The sequence below is a fragment of the Numenius arquata genome, chromosome 16, assembly GCF_964106895.1.
Source record: "Numenius arquata chromosome 16, bNumArq3.hap1.1, whole genome shotgun sequence".
Classification (NCBI taxonomy): Eukaryota; Metazoa; Chordata; class Aves; order Charadriiformes; family Scolopacidae; genus Numenius; species Numenius arquata.
Window position 1 is genome coordinate 3621595 of NC_133591.1, and position 26486 is coordinate 3648080.

Genomic DNA, 26486 nt, shown 5'->3' on the forward strand with positions numbered 1-26486 from the left:
CCGCGCCGCCCTTTTATAGCCTCGGACGGGGAGGCCCCGCCCCTTTCCCCGCCCCCGCGCCGCCTGAGGCCCCACGTTGTAACGGGGTGCGCGGTGCGAAGGGGGCGAACGCTGGAAGCCGCCTGCTGGGCAGGAGGTGTTGGGGGAAACCAGACAACCCCGCGCTGTCGCTAAAGCGGTCGATAAACGCTGTTTCCAATCGCGACACTGCTTTTACCGCGACACCCGGTGCATGTGCGGCTCGCGGCGGCCACACTCAATATGGCGGGTGGGCAGCGCCGCGCGCGCTCCGCCTCTCTTCGAAGGCCCCCTGGCAGCCAGGTCCCGGGGCGTCCGTGGAGCCGCCGGCGTCTCGGCTGAGAAGACAAGGGCTCCGGCTCCCCTGTCCTTCACCGCAACGCAGCCCCAGTACGGGGCCGAATGGGGGATCCTGTAGGAGGCGGCTCGCCCCTCTCCTTGCAGCGCTTGCCTGGCGGCAGTGCGCGGGGACGGGACAGGCGCGGTGGGGGCAGCCCCCTCAGGCGGCGGAGCGCGGCTGGCTGTGAAGGGAGCTGCATAAGATGGCGGCGGCGGGAGCCGAGGCGGCTGCGGTGGCGGCAGAGGAGGAGAAGCGGCTGCCGGAGGGCGACCCCGAGTCGGGGGGTGATTCAGAGGATGAGGGTGACTCGGACTCGTCTGGTGATGGCGAAGATGAGGAGAAGGAGAATGAGGCTGAGATCCAGCGGCTGGAGGAGCAGGTGCGGCCCGCCAGGGCTGGTGGCGGCGTGGGAAGGGGGCGGTGGGGCAATACGGCGGTCTCTGGCTGGTTACGGTTCCTGGCTCAGGGGAAGCGGTCCTGGAGGCCGGGCCTGGTGCTGGTGGCCCGCCCCTGGTGCTGCGTGAGACGCCTCGGCCTCGGGTGCCCCGCGGGAGCAGCCCTGGGGCTGTGGGGGAGGCTCGTCCCAGAGAACAGAGGCCTCGCCTCAGGGAAGTCTCGGAGCGGGGCGAGACCCGGTCTTCGTGGGGTTTTCCTTTGGGTGACTGCCTGCTGGAGCGGCTGCGGCGGTAACGGGAAAAAAAATCCATGGCTGCTCGTGGAGTTTGATGCTGGGAATTGTCCAGGCGTGAATGTTTGGAGTCTGAAGTGGGGACTAAGCGTTTAGGGTTTTTTTTTTTTTTTGAGAGGAAGATTGGAGAGGAGAGCCCTTTCTTATTTACAAAAACTAAAACGTATTTGGCTCCGAAGAAGGATTTCTTTGTTTTGCACTCTTGGGTCTGTTTCTGCAGCTGGTAGCTGCTGTGCTCCTGGTGCGTTTGTGCTGCTGAGCAGTAACCTTTAGAGCTTAGAGCTGTAGACTAAGCTCTGAGCTTAACTTTAAAGCTCTGTTAAACTTGGAAGTGTTTTTTATAAATGTCTGCTTGTGACCTGAAAGCATCTTGCAAACAATAGTGAAGTCTGTGCTGGAAGGGAGGTGTTGTCTTGGCTCTGTGGCACGTGAGGAGACTTGTGTGCCCCAAAGGCAGTGTGATGTTCTGTTCTGCTAAGTGTTTTCAGATTTCTTCATGTCTGTCACTCGACAGTGCTTTTAAAAAATACTACTGTTTGGTGTTTTTTTTTTAAGCTTTCCATCAATGCTTTTGACTATAACTGTCACTTGGATCTGATAAAGCTGCTGCGCCAGGAGGGAGAGTTGATAAAGCTCAGAAGAGCTCGTCAGAAGATGAGTGAACTCTTTCCACTTACTGAAGGTACGGAGCATCTTCTGCTCATGTTGCAGCCAATTAAGCTTAAGCATAATCCATGTAAAACACTACTGTTTCAATAGTGAAATAATGTGTTTGTGCCAGGCTTCAACAACATTGCTATTGTCCAGAGAAACCTAAAAGAATAGATTTGGGACTTCTTAAACTTGGAATACTGAAGGTGTTAATGGCCAACATTGAGCTTGACCTCTGGCAGACACAGGGTAATGAGCCTGGTGCAGGAATTGGAGTTCTTGCCCCTTGCAACTGCACTGTCCTGCCCTGTTTCCTGCTAGGGGCTGCGGCTGTCAGGATGCGACCTGCTGTAGGGGGCGAGATGTGTATTTCCTTGTGCTGCCTTTGTTTTAGGGCTGGTGACACACAGCTGGGGTATGGCAGCACTGAAACTGCTCTGGTCACTGCGTCAGGGAAAGTGACTCAAAGCACAGACAAATTCCTGTCAAAAGTTAAATTTTGCAGGCAAGCAGCAAAAAATACGATGTTGGTGGAAGTTACAAGTAGCCCTTGAAGTGGGTGTTTCTTTTCTATTCATAAAACACAGGTGAGGTAAGTATTTCAGAGGCTATTCTGCCAGTGTGTTTTTAGTCTGGGCAAGGGAAGGTTTCCTTCTGTGCATGTGGAAACTTGCAGCCTCTAAAGCCATTTACTATTTCTCGTAAAACTGTGAGGAGAGGTTTACCTCTAGATGCCTCTTTGGGTGCTGGTGGATACTGGTCCTCTGCCCACAGTACTGATAAATTGCTGCCTGTAACATCTGCTCTCTTTAAATAGAAGTGTTGGTACTAATTTGACATGGTCTCTACTGAACTTTTCTTTTAAATTAGTTGTGAGTAGTTGTAGAGGCTAAAATTGCTTTATTCTCCCTGTTTTAAGTCTGTTACTAAAAACCCTCATAAAAAATTCAACAAGTGGATTTAACTTCTTTTTTTCTGAACATTGATGATATATTCTAAACTTCTTCCTTCCAGAAATTTGGCTGGACTGGTTGAAGGATGAGATAAAAATGGCTTCTGAAAGCTCTGAGCGAGAGAAAGTTTACGAGCTGTTTGAGAGAGCTGTGAAAGACTACATCTGTAAGTTGTTAATACATGCTATAAAATGTGTTGTGCTGCATTCAAATTATGGCTTTTTGTAGGAAAGTTTCTTCTGTTATAATGTAAATTGGATCAAAAATATTGGTGTGAAGTGATCCTCTGTTTTTCTGAGGCATTGGAGTTAAAGGCAATGCTTTAAGTACTCTTGCAGTCTTTAAGATCTTCTAAACAAAGTAAAATTTTAAATCCGTACTTTGTACTTCTGTGATCTCTAAAAGCAGCAGGTATTGGGCTCACTCAGTGAGTGCTCTCAGGGTAGGTAACCCCAGCCCTGCCCGATACCAGGCTCTGATCATCCTTGTTAAAAGTGAGGGAAGCACATGGTGTCTCGTCTCTCCATTTCTCAGGGTCTGTCTGCAGCCGTAGCTTAAAACTTTTAGCTTAGGGAGATGAAGAACCGAGGAGGAGCTGGATCTGCTGGATGGATTGCACTTGGAATTTGGAAAGGCTTCTGGAGCCCGAGATGTGCAATCCAACATCCATGGGTTCGATGGTCTCTGCTGGGTGGGGTCCCTGAACCACGTTTTCTCAGATGCTGCTGGTGGTGGGAGAGGTGCCAGGCAGCTCACACTGTTCTGGCAAATCCACCTTCTTCATAGTTAATGCTGCTGGAGCAGTTGCTGAACAGGCAAGTGTAGGAGTCTGGAAAGAGAAGGACGACCTACTTTAGTCTGAGTTCTGTAGGAGTGCGACAGCTTTGCGGTCCCAGCTCTGCACAGGTGCTCAAGAAAATTCAAGTTGCTGTTGGGATGCATGCAACATCTTGTGCATCTTGATGCAGCTTGTATACCAGAGGTGGCACACAGGAGTCAGCCTGGGTCAGTAGCGACCACGAGAGTTACTTCTGTCAGAAGAAAGTAGTAGCAGCTGGGACTGAACCAAGCCCATAAAATAAAATATTTTAATTTTTCTTTACTACATTGGATGGTAACGAAAATTATCACATGGTGGTCTATTTGTGGATGTTTGGGAAGTAGAGTTTTTTTTTATTATTATTATTTTTGAGGGGATTAGGTCACCTATTTCTTATAACTTTGTTTAGGTCCTGAAATTTGGCTGGAATATGCCCAGTATTCAATTGGTGGCATTGGTCAGGAAGGAGGAATTGAGAAAGTCCGCTCAATATTTGAGAGAGCGTTAACCGCGGTCGGACTGCACGTGACAAAAGGAACAGCTTTGTGGGAAGCGTACCGGGAGTTTGAGAATGCCATTCTGGAAACCGCACAGGTGAGGCCAGGCTCCTGTAAGAAACAGGTTGTGCTGCAGTTTCTGAAATCGCCTTGTGCCGCCCCCTCATCAGTCTCCTCTGGGAAAAGAGGCTGTAATATCACACTGTTGTTTCTTTTCAGCTGTAGAAACTGACCCTCTGTTGTGGGAAAAACATCGCATGTATTTAGTTGATATATTAATGGATTTGTGTTTAAATAAGATGATAAAATCTCATCTCCAGAAGCAAAGTTTCACTCCTTTAGCTTCAGCTAACAAGAATAGCTTTCAATTGAGTATCTCCGTTATGAAACAGTGTGCTTGCCAGCAAATGTTTTTGCAGATAGTCAGTCATGTCTGTATTCCTAGACTGTTTTGTGCTTCAGCTTTTAACTCATTCATTATGTCACTGTTTTTGTGACTTTTGCATGATAGTATGTTATCCCTGGAACATACTGTTTTAAGTCTACAAAAGATACCTTTACAAGATGGCCAGAATGTGAATATTTCTCCTTTGTTTTTTTTTTTTGCCATTTGCTACATAAGAAATGGAAGTTAAAAGATGTCCCTGCCTGTGCTTGGGGGGGGGGGGGGGGGGGGGGGGGAGAAAAAGGGGGTGGGAACTAGATGATCTTTAACCATCCCTTCCAGCCCAAACTGTTCTATGAAATGCTCTAACAAAGGAGCAATGGGAGAACACCTTTTCACTCACAAACGGGAGGAAAGCTGGAAGATTTCACTTATCTGTGCACACACCAGGGATTTATTGAAAAACTATTTGGCAGCCCAATGGGTTTGGGAAATGACATGATGACAAGCTTTTTTTCAAGTTCTCATTTCCCTGTGTGTGTGTGTCAGCTCTTGGTGAGGAATGCTTTTCACATTGATCCAGCTTCCAAGTCTAGTAATTTCCAAGCTTTAGCTTTCCCAGCAGTGACCTGAGATGCGAGTTGGCCATGTCTGTCCTTCAAGGATCACGTAGTCACATTCGGAGCCCAGACTCCCCCCAACCCATTAAACAGTACTTCATCGTGTTCATCAGCTCAGGCTTGAGGAGAACTGATTAAATTTCCATCCTTTTGTTTGTAGCCAGCTCCTGGCAGCGTTCCATCGCCCGAGCAGCAGCAGATGCTCTGCAGCCAGCTTGAGAAGATCCACACGCTGTTCAGGCGCCAGCTGGGGATCCCACTGTTGGGTAAGAGCTGGGGCGCTGGGAGAGATGGCGTGGATAAGCTGTGTTATGGTGATCCGGGCATTAGTCATGATTATTCTTTTGGTAGAGCCACACAGACTGCAGCTGGAGCATTTGTGAATTCTTTAATCAATGACATTTGCCTGTCTTTAGGGCCTGTTGAATGATGCACGGATCCCTTTTGTTAGGAAATATTCCTGCTCGTTGAAACTTGGTTTATCTGTTTCTTCAGTACATAGTTTGAGGCTATTTAAAGTACAAGTGATGAGCACAAAACATGGCCATTAGGATCTAGGAATTCAGCTGTGATGATCACTACATAAGAACCCTGGTCGGTAGGGAATAATAAGTGCTGACAGCTGGATTGTTAGAATTCTACCATATCTGCTTCATTCTTTAAACTCTGAGTCCCTTTTCCTTGTGGCTTTGCTTATAGGAGGAAGTTTAACACAGTTCTCTAACTTCTCCATTTGCATATTGAAAGAATTTGGGGTGATTGGCTTTTCTTTAAAGCCTTGGGAAAGCCTTGCCACTTCGGTTTTCTAAATCAAATTCAGCAGCTTTAATATAACATCCTGAGTTTGTGTTGTAGTGCCCTGTATAAGATGAAGTGTCTGAACCCTCTAAACGTGCATTAGTGTGACAGTTAAGATACGAAAGTATAAATAGAAATACAAATGTGCTAAAATCAAATATAGGTTGAATATTGATTATTTAGCCCATTAAGTTATTAATGGGGTTTCACGTCTGTTTTTAATAGATATGGAGGCTTCATATGCTGAGTATGAGGAATGGTCAGAAGATCCGATCCCAGAAACAACAGTAAAGAATTACAAAAAAGCTCTACAGCAATTGGAGAAGTGTAAACCATATGAAGAGGCACTGGTACTGCTGTTACTCATACCTTGCTTAAAAACTAAGAGTTAATTGGGGTGATTTTTTTGGGGGGGTCTGAATGGCTTCAGAACCAGGGTGGTATTCAGAGGTACGTGCAAATCAAAAGGTGTTGACATTTAGCAGGCCAAGCTCTTGTGTGCAATTTTGCATGAGACCTACTCTGAGTAACAGTTGGACTGTTTGATTCATGCTTTGTTCAGAAGGTTTTAATTGGTGATATCTCTGTTTTATAGCTGGGTGCTGAACCACCGAAGCTAGCAGAATACCAAGCATACATTGATTTTGAAATGAAAGCCGGAGATCCAGCTCGCATTCAGTTGATCTATGAGAGGGCTTTGGCTGAGAACTGCCTTGTGCCAGATCTTTGGGCACGCTACAATCAGTATTTGGTAAGGACAAAACCCAGATGTTTGTGCGTTTATTTTCCTGTTGGTTGTGGTTTTTGGTTTTTGGGTTTTTTTTTAAATCTTAGTGGCTGATAAATGGACAACCAGTAAATTCTACCTCAGTCCTGTCCTGTAGTCTTTAAATTCTTCAAAAACTGATTTTCACCTCACCTTCGGTTTCTTCCTGTTCTTGGTGGTGTGTCTATTGATCAAGTGAGCATTTGCTCACTTTTTCCTCCAGTTATGTGTTTTCTCTGCAGAATTAGCGTAAGCCTTAAAGCTCACACCTAGTCTATCTGGCAAGGAATTGACTAGGTGTAACCTAGTACTGTAAGCCCTGATGTTGTCCCTGGCTAGTCATTTGGAGGCATTGCTTTGGAGGATGTCCCTCATTTTCTTCTAGCTTTTGAAGTCAAAGCAGTTCTGTGGTGTCTGAATCGCTGGGGACCCTGCCTGTCTTTCAGGACACAGATAAATTAATGTCAGTGCTTGTTTGAGGGCTGCCAGCACTCTCCTAAATATTTTACAGTGGAGAACAACTAATTTACCAACAAGCCAAAGCAAACCCAGATGTTTAGTCTATATTTACATGTGGGCTAGTTAATACGCTTGGAAAATCATGCCAAACTTGAGAAGCAGGGTTTTCATGTGGACATGAAGGTCAGTCTATTAAGCAAATCGCTACAGGAGACTTATCTGGGCTGAGTTGCTCCCTCATGTCTTTATCTTACCAGCCTGAGACAGCAGGTTGTGGGTGGAACAGCGTCTGCCTCCCTTGAGTAGGCTCTGTGTGCACCTTCTTTCTTGTATCTTTCCTCCTCTCTTCTAAACATACTGAGAACAGTAGGGAATTTGCTCGGTGCCTTTATTATATTTACCTCATTGGCAGAAAATACCAAACTGGCTCAGTTGGAAGCAGACAGTTAGGTATTGCAGGCTGAATATGGCATGGAGTTCTTGTTTGTGTTGCTCCTGAGCATATCCTTTCTCTTTTGAAGGTGTTCATGAGGTTTTTAGGGCTAGAGAATTTAAAATACCCATCTTTTTGTAGCTTTTTCAAATATAAAATGGAAGTACTGTTTTAAGGCTTTGGCTCTTTATAAGTTCATATGTCTTAGACGGGCTCTCTGGCTAATAAGATCTGAAAACTTTGTTGTATTTGATTATTTCAGGACCGGCAGCTGAAAGTGAAGGAGTTGGTCTTGTCAGCTCATGACCGCGCCGTTAGAAACTGTCCCTGGACGGTTGGGTTGTGGATTCGCTACCTTTTGGCGATGGAGAGGCACAGAGTCGACCACGGCATCATTTCTGGTAAAGAGAGACCATCTCAGCAAGACTTCTTTACACAACTGCTCTTTGTGCTCTGAATAATGTGTGACAAACAGCGGTGACCTGTAGGACACCATAGGATTTGTTTTCCTCCTGCCGCAACAGTCTTAAAGCTTTTAGGGCAAAGCTGCTTTTGTTGAGCAGCTTCAATTCTGAGCGAGCAATTTCCTTCAGCATCCCACAAATGTTACTGAATTAAACTGGCTTTTACATCCACTTCCTAAACCAATTTGGCATATGTTAGGATACCTTGTATTTTCCTGTATTCCTAGAAATGTAAGGTGTAGATACTATTTTGTGCCATGCACTGTAGCTTGCTAATTTTGTCAATATTTGTAAAGTAAATATGTTTGTGTGGGTGTGTTGTTTTTCCCATTTCTTTCAGAAATGTTTGAAAAAGCTCTGAATGCAGGTTTTATTCAGGCGACGGACTACGTAGAAATCTGGCAGGCGTATCTTGATTACCTGAGAAGAAGGGTGGATTTTACACAAGGTATATGATATACGTATTAATAAATATTTAAACTGTTTTCTATATACCTCCTTAAAACAGTGGTATTAATTTTTTAAAAATTTAACAGTAGTTTCACATCTCTCACAAAAATTACTTTTTGAGCAGTTAGTGTCTATAAAACATATAAACCTAGTTGGTTTAAAGCGGCTCCTTGCTGACAGAATAGATTGTGCTGTTGAAAAATGCCCTGCCTTATATTTTTTGATACTTGATGTTTGTTTTTTTATTATGCATGTGGTGAGTTTTATTTAAGTAATAAGCTCCTCCCACTCAAGTAAAATCATTGTGGGTGTTAGGGAAGAGGTTTTACTGGATGGGAGATGAAAATTAGATTATTATTTAAAGGCAATTCTTTCTTTTTTTCTAAAGACTCGAGTAAAGAATTAGAAGAGCTGCGGTCTGCGTTTGCACGTGCTGTGGAGTATTTGAAACAAGAAGTGGAAGAGCGTAAGTTAAATCATCCAATATATTGTTTTCTCTTGTTTAAAATAATTTTTATAAGACTAATTCTCCACAGAGTATTTAACTTGTATTCAAGTGTCTCAAACGTTTTAAGAAAGCTACAGATAAACATTTCATCTACAGCGTAGAACTTGTTTAATAAACACTTTATTTCCAAGAGCCATTCACAAAGAGTACTTATTTTTATTCCCAGGATTCAGTGAAAGTGGAGATCCATCCTGCACCATCATGCAGAACTGGGCAAGAGTTGAGGTGATGTTTCTCTCTGCTGTATTTAAATTGCTAGACTAGAGGAAATTGATCGTTTTAATATTCCAGCCACAGAATGCAATCCTCTTGTACTTTGGCATTTTGTCTGGGTAACTGCAATGAGTAAATCTTTCTTCTTCCACTTCCTGACCAATCTGGACTGGTCAAGCACATAGTGTAGCTTCAGGCATGAAGCACGACATCCCAGGAAAGAAATGGCGTTCTATTTGCTAAAGTTGTCAGGGCTGTTGGTGTGTTTATACTGCAGTCACAGCAGTATGGTACAGAGATCTGGGAGTGATGTCGTGAGAGGGCTGGCCACGTGGCTGGCAACTGAAGACGAAGTCTCGAAACTGCCTTGAATCCTGCCTAATTTAGTGCTGCCTACGCTAACTGGTTTCAGACTAGTACAGGTATCCATCCATGTGCTGGTGCAGTCACTGCCTGCGAGCGGATGTTTTATTTTCCTTCCTTTGCCACAGATTAAGTCATGTTACTTTTATGCTATAATTTCTCTGGACATAATGCATGAGATGGCTTGCCACAATCTTAGGCTCTGTAGTCTTCCTGAACAATGTGGGCCTGAATCTGAATTAATTACTTTCACTTTCTGTCCACTTACTGGAGGGAGAAAGTAGGTACACCCAGGTGTGATTCAACTTATGCTAAAGCAGTTCTAATAATGACAAAAGGAAAAATTCAAAAGCAACTACCTAATTTTTTGATAACGACCAAAATGAAACGTATGTGGGAGCCAGAACCCAAGACTGATGTAGGAGGTGGGCAGGGAAGTATTCGTTAAGTAGGGTTGTGTTGGGTGTTCTCTCCCATCACTGGAAGGAGCAGATGTGTCTTCCTGGGTCTTTGTGCACCATCTGTGGTGTTTTCTTCTTTGGAAGAAATGAAAGAGCATAAGTTAAATCATCCAACGGTGGGGGGGGTAATGATGTTGATGGAATAATCCTAAATTATATTGAGTATTTTGGATGCTCTGTTTCAGGCCCGCTTATGTAACAACATGCAGAAAGCCAGAGAACTCTGGGACAACATCATGACTAAAGGAAATGCCAAATACGCGAACATGTGGCTGGAGTATTATAACCTAGAAAGGTAAGAGCCTGCCTGGTTGGAAGAGTTAATTAACTCTTTAGTTTCCTCATCTGTGTGAGACAAGACATAGATGCTTAGCATGGGTATGCTTCATATGGGTTTATAGTGTGGTTTTGAGGCTCTTAACAGCAGCTCTGCAGTATATTTCAGAAGGATTACAGCAACAAGGCGTAGTGTGAGTTTGCTGGGGGAGGAGGGAAAGCATTTGCATAGACTGTAGTTAATTGTCCCATTTTGTAACCTTGATGTGGCTCCTCACTGCTGTGTTTCCCTCCTGCAGAGCTCACGGAGATACTCAGCACTGCAGGAAGGCCTTGCACCGAGCTGTGCAGTGCACGAGCGACTATCCAGAGCACGTCTGCGAGGTGCTGCTCACGCTGGAGAGAATAGAAGGTAACTAACCGCACGGTGTCTCATTTTACCCAGTCTAGTTAGTGTGCAATGATTCTGAGTGAATTTTGATCTGGTGTTTTGTGTTCTGGTCAAGGCTTATTCTCTTTTCAGGACTGTACTATACACAAGCAACTCTTTTTTTTCCTTTTTTCTTCTTTTCTGGCCTCTCTTGGAGCCTGCTGAAATTACTGGGTTTTTCCATGCCTTTTTGGAGTGTTGTATTATAAATGAGAGATTTCTGCTCTGTTTAGTTTTTGTCTTCTCTTTCTTTGAAGGCTACTTGCTATATTTTGAATTTTCATGTGTAATGGTTAATATGAAGAGCATGTTCCATGAACTCATTGACCCTTACTTTTCCAGAATTGTATTTTCAAACTATGGGAAAGCTAAATACAAGGTTTTCTTTTATCCTTTAGGAACACTGGAAGACTGGGATGCCGCCGTTCAAAAAACAGAAAACAGATTAGCTCGAGTTAATGAACAAAGAGCAAAGGTCAGAACTTTCTGTGAACTACCTAAGCAGTTTATAGGAAATACCTATATTAAGGTCATGCTTGCCCAAATGTCAGATTTCTAATGCTGCTTCCCATAGATGAGCCTGAATTGTCTTAAAGCTTCAAAACTATTGGTTTTAGTTTAAAACTGTTTAATGTCTTTTGATGCTTTTTTTTTCTTTCGCTTTTTGACCCTTGGATGGATACAAGAGTAACGTGAGCTCCAGGAAAGCTGTAAGAGCAAACAATTGAGATTTGCTTTAAATGATGATCCCATTAGTACTGTGTTTTGTGGAGCTTAAGAGAAAACCTTCCAGGTCCAGCACTAAAAAATAGCGTGTAAGAATGCTCTGCAATCTGCAGTCACTAGAAAAAAACATATTTTCCATATTTGTAGACTGCTGAGAAAGAAGCTGCTCTGGCGAAGCAAGAGGAGGAGAAAGCTGAACAACGAAAGCAGGCTCGGGCGGAAAAGAAGGCTTCCAAAAAGGCTAAAAAAAACAGGATTGGAGACAAGCGCAAAGCAGATGATGATGATGAGGGTGAATGGGGACAAGAAGAAGAAGGTAAAAAAACAGAAAAACCAATCAAACAAATCAACCCCCTCCCCCCAAATATCAGGAACTAAAACTTCAAACCTCTGGCAAACGGGGTTATTGGTTGCCTCCCTCCAGCTAGAGGCAGATGAGAAAGTGCCATTTCTGGTGTCTTCAGAGCTGCTGTCTATTCAGGGTCTCCTCTTTCTCCTAGGAGATCTCTGTGATAGCAAGAGAAATGAAAGCAAGACTAAATGTTTGGGTTTTTTTATCAACAAGTGTATGTTTATAAGAACTTCTGTAGAGTTTTTTAGGTTTTTCTTGTTTCAGAGAAAGTGGGTTGGTTTTTTTTTTCTATATTTTAAGAAAAGTCATTTTCCTGACTCATCAAATGACACTGAGGTCTGTGTCTAAATTGGGTTATTCAATATTGTAGCAGACTCACTGAAGGTGGTAACAGAAGATGTTAACAGATTGCCGCCCCTGAGAGTTTTGGGAGCTCCTACATTTTTGTGTTACTTGAAAAATAAAAAATAAAAGTCATCCCATTAGACAAAGAGAACATGAATCAGTAGTTGTAACTGACAGGAAAAGGGAAAAAATATCCCTGTTGCTTTCATCCAAATACTTGCTGTCTTGGTCAAGTAATCTGTTGTTACTCATTCTTGAAAACCTGAGGGAGAATTTTATTTTGTGTATTTGTGGTTTCACATGCCTTTTCCAAGCTCCACTGTGGTAATGGAGGACAGCTTAGTCTCAGTGGTGAATGAAATGGTGTAATTTTTTCTAGTAAAGTTTTCGATTTCATTAATCAGCAGAGCTGCCCAGCAAGAGACACAAGGGGGATGGTGATGGAATACACCTTGAAGAAGACATGGAGGTAGAAACTGGGCTGTTTGGAAGAAGTGGACCTGAAAAGCCAGATCGCCCAGGAAACCAAAAGGAAAAAGCATCTACCAGTCGAAAAGACATCCCCAAAGTTTTACATGACAGCAGTAAAGATAATGTCACCGTCTTTGTCAGCAACCTTTCCTACACCATGGCGGATCCTGAAGTGAAACTGAAAGAGCTCTTTGAGGGCTGTGGGGAGGTGGCAGAAATCCGTCCAGTATTCAGCAACAAGGGGACTTTCCGGGGCTATTGCTATGTAGAATTCAAGGAGGAAAAATCTGCTCTCCAAGCTCTTGGCTTGGACCGTAAAGTTGTGGAGGGAAGACCAATGTTTGTTTCTCCATGTGTTGACAAGAACAAGAATCCAGACTTTAAGGTAAACTTTTATTCTTCCAAGTAATAGGTGGAACAGTGGGACTGTGTAGAAAAGCTAGCAGAATATCTTGCGTCTAATGAATTTGTTGTGCTAATTTGGAATGGTAATGTTGTATCTTAGCAGCAAAAACTGTTTTCTGGGAGTTCTTGCATCTTATCTTTGCCGTAAACCAGGATTGATAATAGCAGATTTCAACAGCTCTTGGAGAAGCGGATCCAAGCAGCTTGTTAATGGTGTGAGGTACCCAGATTCCTGCTTGAGCATCTCAAGCTGTAAAGTACTTTTTTTGGTTGAGTCATACAGCACAGGCATTTATTACACAACCCACTGGTTCTTGTTAATTGTCTGTACAACTAGATACCAATTGTATAATCAGTGGTTTTCTGCATTACGGAGTTACGGTAAAGAAAAATGGTGACAGATAGTGACAACTGAGCAAGGAGTCATTATCAATGGCCCTTCGCGTTGTGAAGGGGACATGGTTGTTCAGAAGTGTCTCAGTCCTTAAAATTACTTGCAAAGCCGTAGTGTATGCTTGTATGTTTATGTGCAAATATCTTTCAAGATAATACCCATGACTTGAAGGTATTTTTGTATTGCGCACATAAGCTTTTGGAGGTGTAATAGACTAAAATCCGTGGATTCTCCAACCTGTTTCCTGTTTAACAGCCTCTTCGTTTCTTCAGGTGTTCAGGTATAGCACTACACTGGAGAAACATAAATTGTTTATATCTGGTTTGCCGTTTTCCTGCACTAAGGAAGAGCTGGAAGATGTGTGTAAAGCACATGGGAATGTGAAAGACATTCGGCTGGTCACTAACCGAGCCGGAAAACCCAAGGTAGGCATCCTTAATGCACTCTTAATTTTAAGAAAGCCTTCAAAAAGCAGCTCTTCATGAGGTTTGGGTATTACTTTGCAATAAAACCTGTAGAAATGCTTGGATTCATATGGCCCAGTGTGCCTTTGTGCTAACAAATAAGAAGTAGGAGGGGAAGAGAAATTTTTCCAAAAGACTTAACTTGCACAAGAAGGATGTGTGATGTAGATGGGATGGAAGGGAACGCATTTACAGCGCTTTCAGTACGGTAAAAATAAGCATTAGTAAATAGTCAATATTTGGTTTTAAAGTAACTGACTGGGTAGGGTTCACCTGGTGTAACCGATTCCCCTCCTTCCTCTTTGGTTTCTTGAGGCTTTTGTTCGTAACACCTGCTGCAATAACAGATCTGCCTGTGAGAAATGAGCCACCTCTTTCTGACGGGGCTCATTATTTCCATCCTGGAATAAATGACTCCTTGTTAAATAAGAGACTCTATACTAGCTGTGGCTCTGCCAAAATTCTACCTGACACCTCAGCCGTGTCTGTGTGTTGGGCACTTCTAACAGGTGCCATCCTGGTGGCGTTGCGCATGTATTTTTAAAACGTATTTTCTGGCTCTTGGCAGTACCTCAATCACAGTTCCTGTTGCACTTGTGCTTTGTAACAAGCGCTCTCCGAGTGCACCCCAAGTCTTGCAAGCCGTGTTCTTGGCTTGGTTTGATCTGGGATTCTATCTAAACCACAAATAAGTGTATTTTGAATGTTACATAAAATCTGATGTTTCCTCTGAGACTGGATAATCCAAAAATACAGCTTAAGGGTTTGAGCGTCATTTAGAAGAATAACAATAATAGAACAGGGATGTGATGCCTTCCAGCTACTGTACTCGCTGTGGGAGCCTGTTGTTAGCAGATGCTTGGGGGTGCCCTTTTGTCCACTTGCTGGAAATCAGACCCCATTACCGAAGGTGCACCAGCAGCTGTTGGCAGCTGGTTACCAGTGCACGGTTAGCAGCGGCGACTTCACGGAGCCAACATGGATTCCCTTCCTGCAAAGAAGGGTTTTTGTCACCAGTCCCTGTTCTCAGGGCAGCAATTCTGGTCTCCTTAGAGAACGGTGTCTGTCAGTTCTGTTAGAGCTGCTTAAGATGGGTTTTAAAACCAAGGTGCTCTTGAAACCAAGGTGGCCGCAACGGCCCTGTGTTAGGGGATTTGATTCCTTAGGTATGAGTTGTAGCTTAGTGAAGGATCGCAGGAGAGTTTGTGTGGATCTTCCTGTTCTAGCTCTATAGATGAATTTATCTTTTTTTCCACTATGAATCCAAATCTGTCCAATACCAGATTCAGCCTGGATATATGTATTATACATATATCCAATATGTATTTAGAAGTGAAGACTTCCCACTGATGCAGCACTTCGTTATACTTACTTTACTGGGATCTTGGTTTTCTTCTTTTTTCTTTATACCCATTCCATAAATTGGGGCATTGTGAATGAGAGTCAAGAAATGCAGGTTGTAGACTTGCATAGATAAGAATTGCTTTAGCTAAAGAATACTGGAGCTCTCGGCCACGTTTAGGTCTGCTTTCTGTGCTGTTTTCTTACGAGTTGTCCAAATTATTAGCAAAAGCTGTCATGCGGAGAAAGAAGCACTAAAACTAATGTAGGTGACCTCTTTTCCTTATTTAGGGCCTGGCCTATGTGGAATATGAGAACGAAGCTCAGGCCTCGCAGGCAGTGCTGAAGATGGATGGCCTGACAGTGAAGGAACACGTCATCAAGGTGGCCATCAGTAACCCCCCTCTGCGCAAGCTGCCGGACAAGCCTGAGGCCAGCAGAGCCTCGCAATTTGCGGTACCGCGACAGGTTTACGGAGCGTGAGTATTAGTGAGGGGAAAAAAAAGAAAAATTGGGTGTGTTTTCCCAGTGTAGGGATCCCTACAGTGTAGGAATCTTCTCTAGAATGTGAAAGAACATCTAAAAAGTGCTCAACTGTGAAAATTTATGTTGCTGGATTGATGAGAAAAAGCAGATCTACTTCTCCTTCCTTCTCCTCTTCAATAGAAACAGGTCTGTAGTGACCAGGAGTATCAGGTGTTGGGCATCCTTTTGGATCAGGTGTTAGCACCTGGGTACTAATAACTTCCATGTCCTCTCTTTCTGGAGAACTGGCTGTTGTTCCCAGTGGGCATCAAGGTTGCTCTTTAATCTGTTGGAGTGCTCCTGCTGCTTAGCGTTGCATTGGGGTTGTTTTGTACATGCCCTGTGGATAAACACAGAGCTTCAGTTCCTGGGGACTGTCGAGCTGTTGTTCTCTGCAGTTGGGTATCCTCTTTCAAAGGGTGCCCGTTGAAAGCTTTACACTCATTATTACTGAAACAAATGACAGGAATAACATTTAAATGAGCGTTCCTCATAGTCAACAAAGTCCTTCCCCCCTCTCCCTCCCCCAAGCTAAAATGGTGTGTTCAAAGAGCACGGAGATATTTTTAAATGTCACTTTTTGTTCTGCAGGCGAGGGAAGGGAAGGACACAGCTTTCCATGATGCCTCGTGCATTGCAGCGCCAGAGTAATCCCATGGCCAAGGCTGAGAATGGGATGGTCCAAAACTCACCAGCAACTTCGTCCCAACCCCCTGAGGAGCCTAAAAAGATGTCCAATGCTGATTTTGCCAAGATGCTACTGAAAAAGTGAGCAAGAAGTCCGCAGTCAGCAGATCTGGTAAAATGTGAAATGCCTTTCTGGAAGCCATGCTGTGTCCTTATGCTAGCGAGGAGAGAACGCCAGTCACAATCCTGTGTAAATACCCAAATACCCTTCTGGACTACCTGCATTCATCGAGATCAGTGTAGGATGGTACAAATCCTGTTTGGTGGTTGTTTTGTTTTTTTGTTTTTTTTTCCCTTGTTTCTATGAGCAATGAGTTCTGTGTTCTGGTACAATGGCGTTATATGATTCCTCATATTGAGGGTAACGAGGGGGGAACTATTTCCTGTACAGGTTGGATGCCACATCAAGTTTTATGAATACTTTACGAGTATTTCTCTTTCATTAATGAATGAGATGCGATGTGAAAGCCTAGTGATAACCTTGTCGAGCTCCACTGGTTGGTTCAGGTTGTGATTGCAGCCATTCTCTCCGACAACAAACCCATTTTACACCCAGACACACACACACGCAGGGACATTCGTCTCCTTCCATGAAGAGTTAAATGGCAGACACCGGTAACTTCACCACAATGGCCTATTTTAGTATTGGGAGAGTTTCTATACATATGTGTGTATATGTATATACACAAATATACATATATATGTATTCATTTAATGTTCTGTTCAAGTTGATCTGTTTTTTATATTGTGTATTTGTAAAAGACATTCAAATTATTATTTTTAAGTGTCATAATACTTAGATCTGGTAATTTTTGTTTCCCATAAAAGCTGTACATGCTGTTTTGTGGACCATTGGTTTTTTTTTTGGTTGTTTTTGCTAGCTAGTTCATACGTCTTTTGCAGGTGGTTTCTGTATGGTTTTGTACAAATGTGAAGTGCAAGCTGACGTTTCTTGGTTTATTAAACTCAAGTTCTCAAAGGTTTTCTATAAATACTGTTGCTTTTGTTGAAATGTGGGTGTTGGAATTGCACTTATCCTATGGCAGCTGGGTAATACTGATGTACCTCGCCTCTCAGGTGCACTGAGATACAGTGGCACATACCTTTAAGTAGCTCATTCCATCTAATGTGAATATCCTGAAACCACTTTAGTAATCACCTCAGACTTTTAAATAACCTGGTACCTGATCTTGGATAGAAATACTACTCCTTGTCAACTAAAACCGCTGCAAACTCTGGAAGCTGAATGTGAGGGGGGACCCCAGTACCAAGTTCACTTGTACAACACAAGCACTGCTGCAAATAAACACTATTTTCAGTGCTTACCTTCTCTGCTGATTTGACTTGGCTTTGCTTTGAGGTAATGAGTCTGCTTCGTAGCTTTGAAGCAGGCACCAGTGGCGGTTGTGGCGATACAGCCAGGGACTGAGTTCTGTCGGCGCTTGTTCACAGGACGGTGCGCAGCCTCTCGCGCTACAGCGGGATTGTATCTCAAAATGGGCTTAGGAACATTCCAAATAACACTTTTTTTTAATACAAAGCTTTGATTTGGGGGGTAGGAATGATAAGGCTGGTGCTTGCTTTGCCCTGATGGCAGGGCACGCACAACCCCAGCAATGATTCACACTTCCTTGGCTGTTGGGGTTGGACTTGCTGCTTTGGAGCCCCCTGTAACATTTTAACTGATTTAACAGTAAACCGCTGCTCCGCAAACCGAGCTGTAAGCATTTCTTAGTTTACTGCACAGGAAAGTGTTTTGAGAACAGTCTACTCCAAACAAAGACTTTAATATTAAAATAGTTTATTAATCTGTTACTAAAATAACTTTTCTTTTTTCCCCAGAGCTCTAAAGTGCAGATTTTATTTACGCTTACCTTAAACTACAAAAATAAGCATGCTTTGTAAGGACAGAACACCCTTCCTCGCTGTTTCCTTTCCCTGTCAGCAGTAACCAGTACAGGAGCATGGAGTGGGGCTGTAGTTCACAGGGAACTCCCAGTCTATTGCCTGCCGGTATAAAACTTGTCAGAACTACCTTGCAGGTAAGAAAAAGTTAGAAGGGAAGAAACCTAACACTGGCGTGGGACAGTCTTTATGCTGTTTTCCAAATGGTTTTAGCTTGACAGGGCTCTAAAATGCACTGAATTAATGTTTTCTGAACTTCGAGGTGCTGGGATCAATTCTGCTGTTCCATACCTGGCGGGCAGGGGTGGAGGGAGCTATTCTATGTTAGGCTGCAGGTGCCTTTACCTTAAAAGCAAAGATTAAGGATGCTGCTTTGAATTGCACCACAGCTTCCCAGTACTACACTAACTGCCACTGCAGCAGAGAGGCCTCATGTGATTCTTGTCGGGTTTATCACAGTAATAATGCAACCTAGTAAGTAATTGTGAAAAGTTCTCTTGTGTAGATTGAAGAAACTTAAGTTTTTGGCAATATGCATTCTTAGCAAATTGGCACAACTGATAAAGGTTGTCTCACTGTTACATACAACAACCTCTTCTGCCCACAGCTTTGCAGAAATGAGCCCTTTTCAAACCCTGAACTGAAATGTATAAGGACAGTTGCAGTTTCCCAGGGCTCCTGCTTGATGAGGTGGGATCCGAGGCAGGGTCTAGGTAGTCCTTCTGGCTGAAATTATGCAAAAAGCACCTCGCAGTTCAATGAAAGAAGCCAGAGAGCATTTCTTCTCTTTTTCCAGTCAAGTCATCTGTAATCTTAACACCAAAACTTCCTGCTTTTACAAAACTTGCCCTAGGAAACGCAAGTGAAAGTAAACATGCAAAGTGCTACTGAAAACAGAAATGGGAGGGGAGAAGTGCCTTTGCTGAGCTGGAGTTTAGTCTCCTTCCTGCTCAGTGCTGTCAAACTTGTATGACTGGCAGGAAAAAGTTTGATTTCCAGAGCTGAGAGAGCGCTGTTACTGCAAGGGTTGTGTTTTGGGTTTTTTTTTCTGGACAACAGGGAAGAGGTAACACAAAAGCAACAACTCAATTAAGACTTGTCAAGGAGCTGTTAGGCAAGACAAAGGTAAGGCAGTACACTTGACTGACCAGGTGAAGGGTCGCGATTGAGACAGCTTCTCAAAACTTACATTTTTAAGGAGAAATTAAATTCTACTTCAGCTTGTTGAGCCCTTCTGACACCTCTCCCCACCTCCTTCCAGTAGCACAAGCAGGTTAGAGTGCACGGTCAACATCAACAGTTCACGTTTCAGCTTGGCATAATGTATATAAATAAATTATATTAATTTAAATAAATGTAAGACACTTTAAATAAATGAAATGCTAAAGAGTGACACCTCCTGTCGAGTTATTTCCCAGCAGGAATACTGAGTGGCTTGGCGTTCTCTTCACCCCCACATTCGTTAGGGTCCTGGATGTTCAGGAGCTCAAGTCTTGACGGGGATGGTTTGTTTGCATCCAGCAGCGCTGCAGTCTGCTTCAGGTAAGCCCACGGAGTACTCCGTGGTGGCAATGAGCAACATGTCCAGAGTAGTTTCAGTACACTTTGCAATGAAGCGTATGAAAGGCCTCACGTCGCCCTCATTGGCTACTTCCAAGACGTGGTAATACTCGGCTCGCTGCTCCTTGCGGATGGTGATGGGTGGGTACCCTGCCTGCATTAGGATGAGGTTCATTAACAGGCGCGAGGTCCTTCCGTTGCCATCAACAAACGGATGGATGTAAACCAACTTGTAGTGGGCTAAGGCAGCGAATTCCACAGGGTGCAAGCTCATGGCGTCTTCCGAGTTAATCCACTGCACGAACTCCTGCATCTGCTTCTCAACATCCTGGGGGTGTGGAGGTATGTGATGTCCTACAAACACCTGAGTAGTCCTGAAGCGCCCTGCCTCTACCGGGTCAGCGTAGCCCAGCACTCTCCGGTGTATCTCCAAGATGTCACTGATGGTGACGGAGCCTATCCGTGAGACCAGCGTGGTGTTGACGTATTTCAAAGCCGCATGCATGCCGATCACCTCGTTCTGCTCCACTAAGCTTTTCCCAGGAACAGCGTATCTGGTCTCAATGATGTGTCGTATTTCTGACAGCGTCAGGGTGTTGCCTTCAATAGCAACCGTGTGGTAGATGTGGTGGTAATAGGACTCCTCCATCACTCGGCGCAGGGCAGAATTGCCTTTGGGGATGGCCATCACTTTTTTAACCTTGCTGTCAATAATGCTAAAATACCTCTGATCTATCTCTTCAACTAAAGGCAACGTCCGGTCCCGATTGATCAGAGCCTTCTCATTGCAGGGAGAAATGGTTAGTGCTTTGGAGTACAGGTAGTCGGCCTGAAGAATGTCTTTTTCCTCTTCAGAAAAAATACCAAATTCGTTCAGAGCATCCACGTAATCAGGGTCCATTTTGAGGGCGTACACGAAGAGTTTGTGGGCCTTCTCCCGCTTCCCTTGGCGCTTCATTTCCAGGGCTTGATTCAGAGCCGCTTTGGCTTCTAACTTCACTTCTGAAATGCAATGATAACAGTGAGATAACAGGGCAGGGAACTGTACTGAAAGCCTCTGGAGCCTGTCACCATTCACCGATATAAAATTCAAATAAAGTCAGCCTATACGAATTTTAATAGAGAACTTTTATTCCAGCCTTTGCCAGGCTACAAGCACAGAGGCTTGTGCCATGTTTACGGGCTGAGTACGCAGCAGCAGAGCTGTTCCTGGCAGGATCTGTGAGCAGCGTGGCTCAAGCTGGCCACAGGCCTGTAGCCATCCCGGCAAAACTCACTTTGGCCACCAGGCTGCTTTGTGTGGGAGGACACAGTCTCTTAAAAGACATTCTCTCAGCAATAACACCAGTTCTCTTGCTAGAAGCAGAGCCCACAGCTGCTAACAGTGCTTCTATCCGTTTTTTCACTGAACTATCAAACATCTTCCCAGCGATAATAGCTTTAATGCGAATAAAGTGCTGGAATTGTAATGATTCCTTTGAGTGTCCTCCAAATTAATGTCCTGGCCAGTAAAGGCAATGACCACAGCCTGTCATTGCCAGAAAGGCTGTTCCACAGCAGCCAGAATTTCAGCAGTAATGCCGCGTATCCCATGTTACTGTGTATTAAAACACCACTCCCTATTCCAGTCACCTCAACAGAACTTACTGGTACCGAAAACATGAAGAAAAGCTTCTGAGGGACAAAAGAATGGTGGGAAAATGCCAGCGCGTCACCCTTCTGCAGCTCAGGGCGATGGAATGCAGTCGGGCTGGCGATGGTGTGTCTGACCTCTGGGTCATTCACAGCTGACGTTAATTTGCAGTTGGGTAGTGAGAGTTTGTTACCATTATGGGGTACGGGAGATCATCAGGTGGAGGAGTGTGGGTGTCCAGATGTGGGTCGTTGTTATTATACAGCAACCCAGTTGTTCCCCTGTACCCACCTGGGGACACTCTTACCTGGGGAGGCTTTGCCTTTCAGCACCAGCAGCTCCAGCCCTTTGGAGGTCACGCTCAGGCCAGTTGTTTGTTCTTTGTATCTGCTGACCCCTGAGGAGCCCGCCCCCAGTTTACTCTTCAGGAAGGAGAATCCTTTGAGCACTGTGTGGCACTGGTCTTCCACAGCAGCCGGCGGGAGCAGCAGCATCACCAGCGAGCTCAGGAGGAGCACCAGCACGGCCGCCCACCGGACGCGGACCCACAGGGTTATCCATTTCAACTCGGGATCTGTCGCCATAGACACGAGATTCATCCTGCTTCCAGCGCAGACGTGAGGAACATCTCCTTTCCCACTGCTCCCACCTGGGAACACAAACAGCTTTAGCCAGAGCTCCGTGTCACGGGGCAGGCATGGCACGGTGCTGGAGACGTGGCATCTGAGCGGACTTTCAGCATCCGTGCTCTGGGCTTCTGTCACAGCTGTTAGGGGTTATCCCAAGCACCCACCTTTCCCTGCCGCCTCAAAGCACATCAGGGCAGGGTGCGTGCAGTATTCGGAGCAACACAAGTCCTTACGGGTACTGCTGTAGGTTAACGTGAAAGCAGCAGCGTGAAGAGACACTGAAGCCCATGAGCTCTGAAGGGACGGAGGAGCTCTGTCCACAACATGGCCCAGTTGCCCATCTCCTCCTCCTCCCCCAGCTCCCAGCCCTCCTCCAGCCCTGCCACCCCCACAGCTCCTGTGTCTCCTCCCGCCCTGGAACTCCCTCCCCAGACCCCCACCTTCCCCTTCAGCCGCTCCTTCCCCAGCACCCTTCCCTCCCCAGCTCTCCCTCCCCGCGCCTGCTGGGCCCCCCTCACTCCCCGTCTGCTGTCCCGGCCTCCCCTCAGGCCCGCATTCTCCTCGCCACTGGGCCCGCAACGGCCCGGACCCCACAGCCTCCCCCTGGCCCCACCGGCACCCTCCGGGGTTGCCCCCGGGTCCCCTCACCTCGCCCCCGGGCCCTCCCCGCCCCAGAGTTTCCCCAGCCCGGGTTCCACCATCACCTTTGCCGCCTCCCCGGGAGCCGCCGGCTGCCGGCTACAGTAGCCCCGCCCCCTGAGAGCCCGCCCTCCGCGCCCTGCCATTGGCTGAACCGCTCCTCTTCTCCTTTTCCATTGGCGCTCACAGCCGATCCTTCTCTTTTGTGTTCCGCCCCCCGCTTCCTGCCCTCGGCTTCCTGTGGCGTCTTCCGGGTAGCGCCACGCCTCCGGCGCGGGAGAGGCTCGTGGAGGGTAAGAACTGGTGAGCGCTCACGCCAATCATAGGAGAGACAACCAATGGAAAGGGAAGATGAAGGAGGGGGCGGGCCCACTGGCTGTTTAATAGCTGGGAGCCCGCCCCCGGTTGCTATGCGACGGCGGCGGCCTAGAGGAGAGGGGGCTGTTATGGCTCCCCTCAGGCTCGGGGCAGGGCTTCGGGGAGGCCCAGCCCGGCTGGGCTGCTTAGGGGTGCGGAGACGGGTGATGGCAGCCTCCTGCCTGGTGCAGCCTCCTGCCTGGTGCAGCCTCCTGCCTGGTGCAGCCTCCTGCCTGGTGCAGCCTCCTGCCTGGTGCAGCCTCCTCAGTGGAGAGGGCGGGCATGGCCAGGAGCTTCCACCAGCGGGGCTCTGTTGGGGCATGGTGGTGTGGGGAGCACAGCAAGCTGTCCTCTGCACTCACAGCTTGTTTATTTGCACAATACAACACCTTTTCTGTCTGATAAAGGCATTCTTGCCACCTAGCCCCGGCCTTTGTGGAAAAAATAGTCTACTTTGCCTTAAGGCAGACTGCTTCCTCTGCAAACAGCTCAGAACCGGGCTCATGCTGCCTTACGTGAAGGTTTCCAGAAACAGTCTTCCTTTTCTTGCTTGTTTTTCGGTGGGAAAGGCAGTAACCACTCTCTCAGTGCTGAGACTCTCTCAGCTGTTTATTGATTTTACCAGGATTGACAAAAGCAGCTTGATGAACTCGGTTCAACCAGCATCCCTAAAAAGAGACTGACAGCACCTCAGCTCTGAGACCACTCGGCAGCAAATGGAGCCCAAGGCGATTCCTGCAGCGTAAAATTACCATGTCCTCCAGCCATTTGGAACCTGCCACAGCCCCTTAATGCTGAAAGATAAATTTGGGGTGTAATTAGCATTTGAAGGGTGAGCAAATCTGTCTGCCCTTCAAGAGGAAGCTTCAAGAGAAGTGTGTGTTTTCCTCAGTGCCAGTGATACAGCACCCAAGCCTAATTATGGCATAATTACAGAGCGATGATGTATTTTCCTTTTAAAAATGGTGAGAAGCACATTTAGAAACTGTTTGCCAATTATATCTGATCCAACAGAGGAGAACAACACTGATAGCCAGGAACGTCTGGCGTCTCATCCTGGCTTTGATGTCTCTCGGTAGCCTTGGAGCGGTACTTTGTGATCGCTGTGCCACGCCAGCCCTCGGGGATGCCAGCAGCACTACTGACACTTGGCATTTCCACAGCGCTTCCTCAGAGCTCATCCCGGCCAGCTCGAGGGTTGCCATTGCCAGCACGTCGTACATCACAATTATTTATGATTTTGTCAGGGATAATGAAGGGAGATCCCAATGTAGATGGTAGAAGAGAGTAGGGCTGTGGAATGCTGGAGCTCTGGGCTGGCCCGCTGGAGCTGCCCGGCAGCTCTCGGTGTGGATGGACGTGGATGTGTCTGAAGCCACGGTTGTGCCAAAGGGCTCCCATCTGGATCCTTAACCTCTACGGGGAATTTGCGTTTGAAACGGTGCCGTGTCTTACGGTGTTGCAGAGGGATGCTGGAAGCCTTACAGTTGTGTCATGGGAGAAGACGTGTAAGAGGCTGGTTCTTGTTACTTAACATTTTGAGGCTGGATGCGGTGAATGTGGAAGCGGATGGGTCCCTGCAGCCGGTAGATGGCACTGACTCATTTCGGTGCTCCATAGAAACCTCACAGTGTGCTGCAGTCTCTCCTGGACCTTTATACCTTCTGCTTTTAGAGGCAGTGATCATGGAAAGCATATTTTAAGGTTGAGTAAGGCTCTGGCTTCGTTTTGGAACTGTTCGTACTGGGATAAAAATCGCCTTTCTGTGTGCTAAGGAGGTTTGGGTGATCTATGGCTGCTGGGGGTAACGGTGGCTGGTGGCACCAGACCCTGCGTTTCCCTGGAGCTTGTGCAGTGCTATGGCCGATGGTGGCTGTTCCACTGATCCTTGTGATAATCTTACCTGACATCAATTTGGAAGATTTGATAAGGCAGAAACGTTAGTCTTGTTTCTTTCTGGCTTTCCTGGCCCACATGTTAAATGGAGGAAAAAAATAAAATCTTTGCAAAAGGGAGGACTTTTGGCTGCCCTCCCCTTCCAGCCTCCAGTTCGATGGCCGTGCTGCAGGGCGCCTGGAGGTGGAGTACTGCAGGTCCAGCATCCCCCAGGAGCTGTGCCATGCTGGTGGTCTCTTCTTGTCTCCCTTTAGCCCAGGTTTCATCTCTTTTATTTCCTGCGCTCTTGGGCAGTGTCGTTGGGGCTTGCTGGCCACTGGTTGCCCTTGAGTTGTTGGATGAAACCGAGGCGATGAGGAGGCAGCGATCTGCTTGAGGAGCATCACTTGGGAAACGCTCCTTGTCTGGAGGAGGGTCTTGTTGTTGGGAGAAGCTGCTGGATGCAGAGACAGAATTGCATATTGAAGTGCAGGATTTTAATCAATGAACAGATGGGCAAGTAAGAGATCAAATGCCTGGCGGTAAAGCTGTCACCCAGGTCAAAGCAAGGTTGTTGTGAAAAACGGTTTTGACATTCTGAGCTGCACTGTTTGCAAGGCAAATGGAAACCACATCCCGGACCCAAGTACAGGACCAAAGGGATTTTTAATTAAAGAAGAAATAGAAGGGTAAGCGAAAAGCAAGAGGCAGATTGCACTGTGGTGATTACTTCTTCTAGCTGAAAATGAAAGACGTTGAGTGAAGGGGGTTCAAGGCTAAGTGAGCGATTTAAAGCTCTTAGCGCAAACATTGGGAAGCACAAACAGAAGACTGAATAGACAGCTGAAAACAAAGCTCTGAGAGGGTGCAGGAACAGAGGGCTTTGTTGGCTCTCTTAACGAATAATGAGGAATGAGCTTCTCAGACAGATTGGTTTGCGGCGCTGGGAATAAATGGACAAAAGGACAACTTTCAAAGCAATACTGCAGCTGAGCTTGAGTTGTTTTGGCTAAGCTGGGACAGAGCCGTTCTAACATCACACCAGTCAGCTTGTTTCAACCAGCAGGTCCCAAGCAAAGCCACTCTGCGATGTCTGGGTATAATGAGGAATGCAATTTAGAGGGAAGTAGGGAATAAGGAGTCCCATCTGTGTGGAAGAAAAGCTCTTTCATCACTGAATTTGTGGTCAGCACGGTTTTTCAACCAGCCACGCATCGCTGCTGGTTTGAAGGTCTGGAAGGCAGTGGGGCACAGAAATGACCATCCAAAGGGAGCGGCGAATGCTGCTGGGCTGGTACTGTCCCCAGCCAGGGACAGAGGTGCCAACAGCAGCACTTGGGATGTCTCCCTGTTCCAGTACTCGTGGTGAGTTTTCAGTCATGATGCTGGGAGCTGTGGAGAACAGGGAGCAAACTGAAAACTCTTGGAAAAAACCAACATGTTTCTTGTGGCAGTTCCTGTTCTTGCTGGCTGCCCTGCCTTGCAGTAAGAAACATCAGCTTTGTGGAAGTTGAGGGCTGTAGAAAGCTGCAGTCAAATATGTATCCAGGGTTGAAGAGGATGTTTCTTGGGGACCTCAGTCTGT

General features: G+C 46.0%; 2 protein-coding genes across 5 annotated transcripts; one reads left to right on the forward strand and one right to left on the reverse strand.

Annotated features, from left to right (window-relative positions):
• The first annotated feature begins 533 nt into the window (after positions 1 to 533).
• SART3 (spliceosome associated factor 3, U4/U6 recycling protein) lies at positions 534 to 17638 on the forward strand. 2 transcript variants are annotated; one of them, XM_074159431.1, is made up of 19 exons: positions 534 to 737; positions 1602 to 1728; positions 2712 to 2816; positions 3880 to 4064; positions 5133 to 5238; positions 5996 to 6120; positions 6366 to 6521; positions 7691 to 7829; positions 8233 to 8340; positions 8731 to 8808; positions 9017 to 9075; positions 10073 to 10182; positions 10463 to 10575; positions 10992 to 11068; positions 11467 to 11635; positions 12421 to 12872; positions 13559 to 13711; positions 15383 to 15570; positions 16208 to 17626. In XM_074159431.1, the coding sequence occupies exons 1-19, from the start codon at positions 561 to 563 to the stop codon at positions 16386 to 16388; spliced, it is 2808 nt and encodes a 935-aa protein (XP_074015532.1). In that variant the 5' UTR covers positions 534 to 560; the 3' UTR covers positions 16389 to 17626. The 2 variants fall into 2 exon arrangements, with proteins under 2 accessions (XP_074015532.1, XP_074015533.1); XM_074159432.1 differs by having other exon boundaries at positions 537 to 737; positions 12424 to 12872; positions 16208 to 17638.
• Positions 17639 to 18083: 445 nt separating this feature from the next.
• Positions 18084 to 22815, reverse strand: FICD (FIC domain protein adenylyltransferase). Of its 3 annotated transcripts, XM_074159728.1 has the most exons (4): positions 22744 to 22815; positions 22620 to 22633; positions 21709 to 22043; positions 19695 to 20770 (listed from the first exon to the last, which is right to left on the reverse strand). In XM_074159728.1, exons 1-4 carry the CDS (start codon positions 22813 to 22815, stop codon positions 19695 to 19697), a joined length of 1497 nt encoding a protein of 498 aa, XP_074015829.1. The 3 variants fall into 3 exon arrangements, with proteins under 3 accessions (XP_074015830.1, XP_074015832.1, XP_074015829.1); XM_074159729.1 differs by lacking the exon at positions 22620 to 22633 and having other exon boundaries at positions 18084 to 20770; positions 21709 to 22050; positions 22735 to 22796; XM_074159731.1 differs by lacking the exons at positions 22620 to 22633; positions 22744 to 22815 and adding an exon at positions 22150 to 22211 and having other exon boundaries at positions 18092 to 20770; positions 21709 to 22109.
• Positions 22816 to 26486: the final 3671 nt, after the last annotated feature.